General features: G+C 40.5%; 1 protein-coding gene across 1 annotated transcript in view; it reads right to left on the reverse strand.

Moving 5' to 3' along the window:
* Positions 1-12,729, reverse strand: part of AK8 (adenylate kinase 8) — a 154,079-nt gene that overhangs the window by 126,795 nt on the left and 14,555 nt on the right. The window contains exon 4 of the mRNA XM_036752031.1: positions 6,819-6,932. Within this exon, the coding sequence (XP_036607926.1) occupies positions 6,819-6,932 (114 nt within the window). The remainder of the gene's footprint in view (positions 1-6,818; positions 6,933-12,729) is intronic.

Below are 12,729 nucleotides of genomic sequence, written 5' to 3' on the forward strand. Positions count from 1 at the left end.
GAGGACATCTGGAAGAACTTTCCCCATTTAAGGTGGCCATTCTTTTGGTCCATCATATTCCTGCCAGGTCCTATCCCTCATTCCTCAAGTCCTCCCCTACCAAAGAGCCAAGTCTAGGAGGTAGGTCCCCAGGTCAGAGACTAAGGAATGGAAAGAAAGAAAAGGAATAATGTTTTCAAAAAAATTAAATTTCCAAGGGCACAAACTCCCAGGGAAAGGTTTGGGTTTTTGCTCCAACTTGATTTTCTCCAACTTTCTCCCCTCCCCTGACAACAGCCATTCTGGAGGTGGCATTCAAGAGGTAAAAGTGGGGGTGGGGGAGGGGGTTGGAATAAGTCAAAGAAACCTGGGGTTTGAAAGACGACAGGTCCCACAGAGTGGTACGTCAAAGCCTCCCGCAGCCTTGCGCTGCTGGAGCACAGGGCTGTGGCTTTGAGTCTGTCACCTTCCAAAGGTGCGTCATGCTGCTCCCTGAAACTGCTAGTGTCTTGCTCAGCTCTTTGATGTGTCATGTCAACAGGGGCTAGCAGTTTCCAGGGGGTCCACTCCTCCAAACCCTGCCAAACCAAGCTGAAACAGAAATTAGAGTAACTCCTTTCAGAGTCTGCAATAGGATCCTGCCCCACCAGCACTGAAGGGAGTAAGGGGCACATGTTGGCAGGAGGCCCCAATCAAGCCAGTTAACTGCTGTCCCCAAGCACCCCAGCTCAGTGCCAGGTTTTCTACTGCTCAGGATGCTCTGACTACAACCAGCCTGCTGTACAGACAGCCTGGTCTGTCTGCTTTTTCTCACAGAAAACAGCAATGCACTGAGACTATTTCATCCCTTTTAAAGAGCAAATCTATTGGATTTCTCTAAATTTGGAAATCTCTCACTTCTTGTTCCAGGTCTCCTAATGTTGGAAACAGCAATGTCCTGGTGGGATCATGCCTCATAATCACCAAAATCGCTGTTAACTCATTCTTTCCCCTCTTCCTGTGATTAAAAAACGCCAGTTTAGGTGATAAATCTGCGAGCTCCTGGAGGGCAGGCACTGTCTTTTGCCTCCTTTTGTATCCTCAGCACTTAACACAGTGCCTGGCACATGGTTGTTGGTATTCAGTTGTGTCCAACTCTTTGCAACCCTGTGGTTCATATCTGTTCACGAGGTTTTCCTGGCAAAGATAATGAAGTGATCTACCATTTCCTTCTCCGGGCAAACAGAAGTTAAGTGACTTGCTCAGGGTCACACAGCTAGTAAATGTCTGAGGTTGGATTTGAACTCAGATCTTCCAGCACTCATTGAGGCACCTAACTGCCTCACCTGGCACATAGCAGGAGGTGCTTTATAAATGTTTATCAATTGATTAATTCTCTATAGGTACAGTACCTTTGATCTGCAATTACAAACTTCTTAAAACTTAGGTTTCTTTTTTCTTTTCTTTTCTTTTTTTTTAATAAATAGAGGAGAAGGATTTGGGTGAGTTAGACAGAGCTGCCTCCAGGCCTCTCCCTTTATGTTGTTCTCCTGGAATGAACTCCCCAATGCCCTCTGCCTATTTGAATCCTCCCCATCCTTCAAGACTCAGCTTATCCTAAGATTTAAAGCTGAAAGTTACCTTAGAGATCATCTAATCTAACCCCCTCATTTGACAGACACGAAAGCTGATATTCAGCTCAAGTCATTCATTCAGTAAATATTTATTGAGATCCTCCTATGTGCAAGGCCCTATATTAAGAGCTATGGGGAATACAAAGAAGTAAAAGATGCAGCTCCCTAGGAGTTGAAATATAATATAAGAACTACAAGCCCCAACTCTTCCTTGGAGCATTTCTGACAACCCCAGCACACAGTGACCCCTCTGTCCTCTGAACTATACATTTGGGACTTACTGTGCACCATTTTGTATTGTTAGTTCTTATATTCAATTAGTTTTTTAAAATATATATGAAATACCTACTATATACAAAAGACTGTGTTAGGCACTAGGGTTGTAAAGACAAAAACTAGTGAGTCCCTGACTTCAAGGAGTCTGTTCTACTATATGTACTTAGGGAGACAAGATACAGATACGTATAGCAGAATATCCGTTCCTCAAGGAGAGGAACCACGTCTAGGCTCTCAGTACGGAAGGAATGGTGGTTCTGGAGACAGAAGACCTAAATTCAAATCCTGCTCCTGATGTTTACAACCTGTGAGACTTTGGACAAGACCTCCACCTGCCTGGGCCTCAGTTTCCTCATCTGTAAAATGAAGGGATGGAGTGAGATGGCCTCTGAGGTCCCTTCTGGCTTTAAATCCATACACACACACACACACACACACACACACACACACACACACACAAGTATGTATAGTCGTTGAGTTGAACACAAACAAAACAACTGAACAACAATATATGTGTGTGTATACAGATACAAAATCTTATATAAATGCATATTCATATATATGTACATATATAGAATTTTATAGATAGAAGAATTATATATATTTGTGTGTATCTGTGTAATCTCATATATAAGATTTTGAATATATATACATATATGATTATGGATTTAAAACTGTAAGGGCCTCATATATACATATTATATGTGTAAATATATATACACATACATATTATATAAATGTCATATATATGATAAGTACACACACACACATATATATATATATATAAAACCTTTCTCATAGTACCTAGTATAGTTCTTGCAATAATAATAATAGCTAATATTTATATATTGCTTAGTGTGTGCCAGGCACTGTGCTAAGGCTTTACAATTTTAATCTCATTTGATCTTCACAACAACCTTAGGAGGTAGAGGCTATTATTATCCTCATTTTTCAGATGGGGAAACTGAGGCAAACAGAGGTTAATGGACTTGCCCAGGATCACACAGCTAGCAAGTGTCAGGTCTTCCTGACTCCTGGTCCAGCTCTCTATCCACCACACCAGCTAGCACCCCTTGCATTTAGAATAAATCAACAAATTTTTGCTGACATAACTTTTTGACTGAAAATACTGTGAGACACTTGGGTATATTACAAAGGAAAGTTGTAGGGGCTCCCTCTCTTCCTCAAGGGACAATCTTCAGTGAAAAGGCAGGTTCTCATCTTTCTGGTGGTCTTGTGTACCATTAGTGTGAAGGGAGGAGAATACAAGAGAGGAGTCGTTATGAGAGAAAGCTGAAAGCAGGACAAGCACTGCTGCTCTGGGAGTCATAAGCCTGGAGTTCAAGTCCCAGCTCTGATACTTACTAATTACCTAATCTCCGTTAAGCGACTTGAGCTCTCTGAGCCTCGGTTTCACCTGCCATCTACCCTCAGGGGACCCTTGTGCTTTGTAAATTTTAAAGCATGAGGTATGTGTCAATAAGTGGGTCAAGGTCCCTCCCCACATCAACGCCTGCCAAACCAAGGCAAATTCCAGGCCCTCATTATTTTGATAGAGGATCCTTCTTCAGCTTTCTTATTGAATCCCCCAATTTGTACGTGGGACCTCAAAAGGACACATGAAGGTCCTAGCAAGGGGAAATAGCTGTTGTACAACCATTATCAAAGATTCCTTAGTGTTTACAGGTCGTCCTCTATGAAGGAAGACAGACATAGAATGGTAAAGGAGAGAAGGGACACTGCCTTGGCCAATCAATCAATAAGGTGACAGACATCCTCAGAGTCACCTCTCCCTATCACAAGTCTTCTTTTCTCTCAGCTAAATCCTTTTGGTTCCTTCTAACATCTTCATACGGCATAGTCTTCTCACCCTTCTGGTTGCCCCTCAATTTGCTAATTTTCCCCTAAAATATAATGCCCAGAACCGAACACAATACAGTTCAGATGTCATCTGACTAGGGCAGAGGAGAACAAGACTGTCACTCCCTCATAGACCTCTATTAATGTAGCCTAGCTTTTGGGTTAGCTTTTGGCTGCCATGAGACACCTGACTCACACTGAGTTTGCAGTCACTATTATCTAGGCATGACCCCCTCTTTATACAGTTCCTTGATGTATTATGATTGCGTAAATGCTCCCATGCCCACAGTGATGTACGTGAGTCTCTCTCTTCATAACACAGAAAATCTATAATTCAGGTCCTATCTTTGTTTTAATGTCTATGATGTAACTACCTTTATAGAGTTCTATAGTCCATACGGAAATACATGAGGCTGAAAGGGCTGAAAGTAGCAGGAGAAAAATAACATATTTGTGAGTAGTGAAAAGGTTTGTTATTTCTCCTAAAAAAGAGCCACAAGGAACCCCACTCATCAGAAGGATCTCAGAAAACCAAGTAACTGATGGCTATTTTTCTGGCAGACTTCATTCTACAGACTTAACAGTCAACCACCAAGACCTCACCAATTTCAGTCCTTCAGAAACTCCTTTAACTATCTGATTAGTCCTGACAGCCTTGCTTTTCATCTTCCCTCCCATCAGTGTTTCTGAACCAAATAACCCCAACAAGGAACCCTTGAAAGTACTTGATAAGATCTGAAATATGTTGATAATTAGTATAATTAAACCCAAGAGAGTTCTCTACAAATTCTGTCATCTAAGTTGAATTTTATGAACCTAATAAATCATCTTTACAATAGAAATAAACATTTTTCCCCATTAAAGCTAATCATAGTATATAAAATTAGATAATGTTTTTCTACATTTATGTTAAGCCCAAAGATGTTTTCCAGTGCCCCAGCATAGGAATACATACAGTTAATATTGCAAAAATACATAGATATTAGGGTGAGATAGTGGAGAATTCCAGCACCCCTTATCTCTTTCATTTATAAATGCTGCCAGAAAAGTACAGGAGAGTGGAAAACAGAGGTAGCTGGAAAGCTGCAGGTTATGCCTCGGTCACATCATCCACTTTGGAGGTGCTGACCCTAAAAATGCATTCTTCCCTGTCTCCCTTCCAAAAAGGGTGGCAAATATAAGTGGAGTATCACCAGCTGCCCTCTTTAAGAAGAGGTCTGGGACGGCCCAAAAGGGTAAAAACAACCCAGGTACAATGATATCTGAGGAACTGTATCCACCCTTCAGTGTGGATTAACTTTGCCAAGTTGTTTTGGATTGGGATACAAAGATATTTACAGTTACAGCTATCATCAAAAGGCTAGAATGGCCCCAGATGAAAATTAATTTATCTGCAGTGATCAAAAAGACCTGAATATGTAGATGGAAGAAAGCTTCTGAATAAAATTTATACTACATGGGTGCAATGGTTTATCACCACTTATGATCTATAGAGATTTAAATGTTACCAATAATAATTCATGTGTATATAGCACTTTAAATATTTAAAAAGTGTTTCTTCGAAATAACCCTATAAGATAGTTAAGTAGTAGATGATGATTATTTGTCACACATGTTTCTTATATGTGTGCCTCACTACTATTACGGTCTAAGTTTAAGGTTATGCCTCTCATGATGCTGTGTATATTTGTGGGAAGGAATGAACCAGAACATTTTGTATTAACTGTCTTTATCATATTATAAGAGAGTAGGAGTAACTGCCCTCTGAATGCTTCTTCTTCTTCTTCTTCCTCTTCCTCAGGAAATTGAAGTCCTTTGCCCATGGTCCCCTAGCTAGTAAGTGCCAGAGCTGTCTATTTTCCTGATTTTGCTGCCTTTTGGGAGCATCTATTCATACAATATTTAAGAGGAAACACAGCAACCAAATCCTATAGGTAGCAGAGGTATTTTCCCTTAAATTAGGATTTTAAGGCTTAGAGGGTCCAAATCCTGCTAATTTCACTCATCTTTTGCCTATGGCACATATAATGCTAAAGTGGGCCACAGAGCTAAGAACACATCAGTAAGTCCAAGACTAGTGTTCCCTCAATGCCACACTAGATTATAAGTTCCATGAGAGCAGAGAATGAGTATTTATCTAAGCTTTGAAAGTAAGTACCTAATAAATATTTGAGAAATGTTGCTGAATGAATGATGATCCCAGCTTCCTGAAGGACATGTCAGTGGAGTCTAAGTACTGATTTTAACAAGTGGAAGAGGCTTCAATTTTATGCCTGGTGATAGATTGTGTATCTGTAGGCCAAGGACCAGCCTAGAGGAAGTGCAAGGGCTTCCATCAAAAGATCAGACACTAGCCAATGAATCGTTCCAGTCAAAGCAGCTCCCGAAGGCTATCTTCTGGAAGGGTTTGCGATAGGCATCCATGGAAGGAGGGAGAGCTATTCTGATGAAATCTTTGAAATAAAAGCATGTAAGTAGAACTCTTCCTCAAATATGCCCCAACAGGTACATTTGTTCTCATGAAATTAAATGACATAGCAAAATGCTCGGGAAGTGATACTCTTAATTATGATGTCAGAGGCAAGGGAGTAAACAAATAGCTCAGCTCTGCCACTAAGCTGCTCCGTGACCTGAGGTAAAAATCCAATTAATAATGTCTCAGAGCTTCAGTTTTACCATCTGTAAAAGAGAAAAACTCATCCTCACTCCCTCTCTGTTCCCTGTGGAGAGTATGCAAAAGAAATGAGAAAACTTGTAAAGGAAGCAGTCTGAGACTTTGCATCCATTCAAAGCAATTCTTTTATCATTATTTATTATTTTCTTCTATCTAGCAGCTAGCATCATAGAAACCTTTCCTCAATTCCAACCAGGCTCAGGGGATGCCTGAGAATTCTCTCCTACCTCTTTCCCATTCACTCATCTACGATACCTTAAACATGTCTTCTTTCTATCCCCTGAAAAGAACCATTTTCCTTCATTTGATCCAAGCAGAAATCAAGACTAGTCTGTCTATAAACTAGTACTTTAGCAGCATTACTACCCTATGCTACCCAGAGAAAGCCTGGGGTGAGGGACAGCAAAAAGTCATACCTGCTCTACTTTATAGATCACAGCTGCTCTAGCAGCTAGGGCCGAAAATTCATTCCATATCAAGTTCTGCTTCGTAATGAGACTGGCATTCAAATGTTTACAAAGCCACATTGCCTGAAGAAAGAATGGAAAAAGGAAAAACATCAGTAAAGAAAACAAATATATTTGCCAAATTAAAATTCAATGATGCTGTAAGTTATATTAAAATGCTTAGATCCATCCATTTTCTATCTTTTGTAAAAGAGTTTTAAAATGTGCCTATTTTCATATAGCCACTGCCTTAGAAGGTTTAGGTACAACTATAGTTAGGGACAGGACACTAGACTATGTAAACTCATTAGATTTAGAGCTAGAAGGGTCTTCAGAGATCATCTATCCAACCATCCTCATTTTAACAAATTAGGAAACCGATGCCCAGAAAGATGAAGTGATTTGCCTAAAGTTACCCAAGTAATGGGTAATTAGAGCTGGGATTCAAACCCAGGTCTTCAGACTCTGGACTTAACTCTCATTCACTCAACCATCTGCCTCTTGAAGTCCCTGCTACCACAAGGATTCTACTTATCCCTCATTCATCTCTTGAAGTATGAATTGATTGCAAAACAGCGTAGAAACATGATAAACATACTGTTTTCTTGGGTCTAGTGTCATGTGTATTGGCTTTCTGCATCATTCTTTTTTCCTTCTTTTTAAGTTTTATTAATACTTTTCATTTTCACCTTACAGTGATTTCCTATTATATCCCCCCTGCCCATATAATAAAAGAAAAACAGTTAGGCAAAACCATCCAAAACAAATAAACCGAAGAAAAGGAGCAATCGAAAGAGCTCCTGCATCTCACAGACTTTGCCTCTCCCACCCAAGAGCTTCATCCCCTTGTTGTCTAGGACTGAGACCATTCATCAAAATCACATAAGTTTGGCTGCCTTTTGGTTTCCTTTCTTGTGCATTATTGTAGTCATTGTTGAGATTACTCTCCATGTTCTGATTAAGTGCTTCACTGTGTATTAGTTCACAAAAGGTTTTCCTATGTTTTTAAATTTTGTTTTCACCTTATTTTATGGTATTTGTTAAGGCTCAAAAGTATTTCATCACTTTCATAAACCATAATTGTCCAGCCATTGCCCAATTGATGAGGTCCTAATCTGTGTTGTTTTTTGTTATGACAAAAAGTGCTGTGATGAGTATTTCAGAATGAATATAGCCTTTCTGACTATGATCAATGAAGGAAATATATGTGTGTGTGTGTATACGCACACATACATATGTATATATACATATACACATGCATAAACATATTTTATACACACACACATACACACACACACGTATACAGTAGCTAGATAGCTGGATCAAAGACTATGAATAGTTTAGGCTATTCTAGAAGCAACATCTACTACCACTAAGAAGATTTTCTAAAAAGTCCCTGCTATATAGGCTTGTTTTTCCCTAAGAAGACAACCAAGCTGTTCTCAAGGTTTAATTGGTCCAGGGCAGAGGTTGGGAACCTGCTGCCTCAAGACCACATGTGGCCCTCTAGGTCCTCAAGTGCGACCCTTTCACTGACTAAATTATTAAAAGAATACAATTCTTAATTGACAATTCAGATAAAACACTATTCCCTTGCACTTTGTAATCACAACAAAGGCAACAATAAATACCATATTTCCCCATGTATAAGACGCACCCATTTTTTTAAAAATTTGGGGTCTAAAAACTAGGTGCATTTTATACAGTGGTTGTAGTTTTTTTTACTTGCATTCCCTGCTTTTTTGCACTTGTTGTTTTTGCGCTCATTGTTTCACATTTGTTACCAGTATATTAGGTTACATTTTGCCATGTTCTGCCCAGAAATGGCTCAGAAAAGATTTTCATACATTGCTGAATTCAAGTTAAAAGTGATCCAGTTTCCAAAAGTGAGTGGAAATTGTGCTGCTGAACATAAGTATGGTCCTCCTCCAACTGAGAAAACAATCTGAGACTGGCTACGGGAAGAAGAAACACTACTGAAAATGCCACAGCAGAAGAAGGCCATGAGAAGCAAGTCAGCAAAATGGCCTGATTTAGAGAGGGAACTGAAGATATGGATTGAAAAGCAAAGTGCAATTGGGATTCCTGTGTCCACAAAGACGGTTCAGCATGAGGCAAGAAAATTGCTGATGAAAAAGAAGTTGCTGATTTCAAAGGGGACACAATTGGTGCTTCAGTTTCATGAAATGGAATGGACTAAGCATGCGTACATGCACCAGACTTGCCCAAAAGATGCTTGAAAGCTATGAGCAAATGAATAAAACTTGAGTTCAATAATTTTATGTAATATTTTTTTTCAAATTTCAGGCCCCAAAATTAAGGTACATCTTATACATGGGGAAATAACAGAAAAGTCCAGAAAGGGCAATGAGAATGCCTCCAGAGTGCCAATTCCCTGTAGGCTTGGCTGAGGCTTAGGCCTCTGGTGTCAAGGAAACCAAACCAATGATTCAAGCTATAGTCCTCCGGAAGAACCAAATACCAAGGATAGCCTCTCCCCAACTCCTTAAAGATAAACCAGTCCAGTCTACATAAAATAGCTGCTACTGCTACTGTGAGGAGTTTTGGAAGGCAGACTACCAGTGTGGCCTATCCTTGTTCAAAAGAAAGAGATGAGTGGAAGACTGTGCCCTCCCCCAATCTGCATCAGTTATAGTGGTAAATAATGTTGGAATTGTAGAGACCGACAGCATGAATTCTTAGAAGTTAGTACCTTTGAGGTACTTAGAGTAACCTCTATGCCAGTTATTGTAGGTATCAATAAATGGAAATCCCTTTATAGTTAATGCCAGACAATACTGGATTGCAGGAGGAATGAAAGATTTCCTTCCTAATGATGGAGGCTAGATCACTTCACTACACCAATTCCCCTTACAACAGCTCCGTACGGCCAGTGAAGAAGACAGCACCTGGAAGCTTCGAGTTGACTACAAAGAGTTAAAACAAATTCATCACATAAGTTATTACAGTTATTCCTAACCTTATCATTGTGGTGAACTAGGCATCTCCAATTCACCAATCAATCTCTCGACAAGGCTCCAATCAGTCAACAAGCTTTTATTAAAGTGTTTGCTATGTGCCAGGTACTCGGGGTGGGGAGGGCAAAAACAGCTCCTGTTTTCAAAGAGTTTCATTCTAATGGGGGAGACAACATGTAAATACCTAGGTATAGACAAGACATATACAGAGTAGAGGGAAGGTAATGTTAGAAGGAAAGGCTTAAGTAGCTGGGAAAAAGACCTACTGCAGGTGAGTCTGGAAAGAAGCCAGGAATGCTAAGAGATGGAGGCAAAGAGGGCAAGCATTCCAGCCAAGTGGGACAGTGCGTGCAAAGGAAGCAGCCTAGAGAGGAGGAATAGAGCGTCGTGTTTGGAGAACATAGAGCAGACCAACATCACACAGTGTGGGCATGGGACTAAATTAGAATGAGAAGACAGAAGAAGTGGGAAAAGCCAGGTTGTGAAGAGTCTCAAATGCCAAACAACGGCCTTTATATTTGACCCTGGAAGTAAGAGTGGGGTGAGATATAGTCAGACTTGAGAAGTAGGAAAATCACTTTGACAGCTGAATGGAAGATGGATTGGAGTGGGGAGAGACCTGAGGCAGAGTGACCAATTAGAAAGCTATAACAAATAGTCCAAGCAAGAAAAGGGCATATATACATGTATACGTATATATATATATACATATACACATATGTGTGTATATATGTATGTATATATCCAAGAGACATCGTGAAAGTGGAATCAAAATTTGGCAAATGATGATGAGTGAGACTGAGGAGTCTGGGAAGACACCAAAGCTGCAAATGCAAACCTGGGCAAATGAGAAGATCGTGGATCCCAGGTATGCCACTGCTGATTCTACTGCAGCTGTTGATGGTACCTACCTACATCACTGCCCATTCTTCTGGGGGCCATGCTGTTGTGGCCTGAAGGCCAGGTCCTATTTTCCTTGTCCTCCCTGTCTTTTTTTAACCCCTCTAGAAAGAGGCAGACTTTTTGAGGGAATACCCAAGTGGGCAATGTGTGTTCTATAAAAAAATCCCATAAGTCTTAAAGCTTTCTTAAAACTACGGGAAAGTAAAATTCCCTAACAGTATTAGAGAATTTGGTAGGGGAGGACTTGGGGACAAAGATGAATTCTATTTTGGACATACTGAGATGTTTATGGAATATCTAGTATGAAACGTCGAGTAGTACAGTAGGACTAGAGCACAGAAGAAGTAATACTAGCACTAGATATAGAAAATTAGGAATGATTTGCTCATGATACAAGGTGAAATGAGCAGAACAAGGAGAACACTGTACACAGAAGTAGCAGTATTGTCATGATAATCATCTGTGAAGGACCCAACTACTCTGATCAATACAATGATCCACGACAATTCCAAAAGGCTCATAATGAAAAATGCTATCCGCCTCCAGAGAGAGAACTGATGAACTGAGTGCAGATTGAAGCATACATTTTTAATTTTATTTTCCTTGCTTTTTCTGTAACAAGGCTAATGTGGAAATATGTTTTGCATGATTTTGTATTCATAGTGGGCATCTTATTTCTTGCCTTCTCCATAAGTGAGGAACAGAGTAGAAGGAGGGAGATAATTTGGAACTGAAAAAAAATGTATTTTTTAAAGGAATCATCTTTTCAGAGATGATGACTGAATTCATGGGAGCTTATGAGATCACCAAGTGAGACAGTATAGACAGAAAAGAACAGAAGGCCTTGGATGAAACTTTGGGCGACACCTTTAGGCATGATATCCAACAAAGAACACTGAGAAGTATGGATTTGCATCCTTGATAATTCCCATTTTCCTTGGTTCCAACAGTTGAGAGTAATCAGGAGTAATTTGCCTTGGGGCTACCTGAACCACCCCTCATACTGCCACAGTCAGGTGGGCAGAGAACTGTAAGAGGCCCCACTTCCAAAGGGCATTAATACCCATTGATATTATATTTATATTATATCATTCACCAGTACAGATGAGGCCACAATGGGAGAGGGTCTAGATTGGATGACAGCTCTTATAAGAATCAAGAAATAGAAGGTCAACCTCAAGAGAATCCAGGTGCCAGTCCATATGGTCATGGGTTTTTTTGGTTTTGTTTTTTTTTCAGAATACACTGCATGAGAAGAGCTCAGATGATTAGACCAAGTCCTGAATGCACTATTGATACTCACTTTCCTATAGTTTTAAGAAAGCCCTGAAGCTTATTGAAGTCTTCAAGTTTTAAAGAAACCACATTGCCCACCCTGGCATATTAATAGCCCCCAAAAGTTTGCCTCTTTCCAATAAGGTAAAAAAACAGGGAGGGCAAGGGGGACAGGCCCTAGTCTGTAAGAGGCAGTAGCATGGGTCCCAGAAGAATTGGCAGCGATGCAGGCAGGTACCAGCAACAGCAACAGCAGAATTGACAGTGATACAGGTAGCCTGAGCAGCAATACAGGCAAGAGTGCAGGTAGTGGTGTAGGAAACAGCATGGGCAGTGAAAATGGAGCAATGAAGGCAGCAAATGTGGGCCCTTGTGTGGGCACCAGCATAGGTATCCATGCAGCTGTGCAGGGAGGGCAAGTGGGCCCATTATAGCCCTTCACTAACTGTAACCCTGGCACCACTAAAGCCCTTCCACACTGCTGCTAGTAGCATACTTAGGGACCAGCTCCATGATTTCCCTCTCTTAATGAATGAGGGGACAGAAGAACCCCATGCAAATACTGAAATGGACTCTTGAAACAACAGCCACGAGATTAGGCCACTCATTACCAGGGCTGGGTGCCCCACTTCCCAGAAATAAATTGAACTCTCCAGTCCAGTGGTTTCTTGGATCCAGCCTCCAAGAAAACTTACCCAACAAGGGCAGGCTACTATGAGACACTT

The sequence above is a fragment of the Trichosurus vulpecula genome, chromosome 3, assembly GCF_011100635.1.
Source record: "Trichosurus vulpecula isolate mTriVul1 chromosome 3, mTriVul1.pri, whole genome shotgun sequence".
Lineage (NCBI taxonomy): Eukaryota > Metazoa > Chordata > Mammalia > Diprotodontia > Phalangeridae > Trichosurus > Trichosurus vulpecula.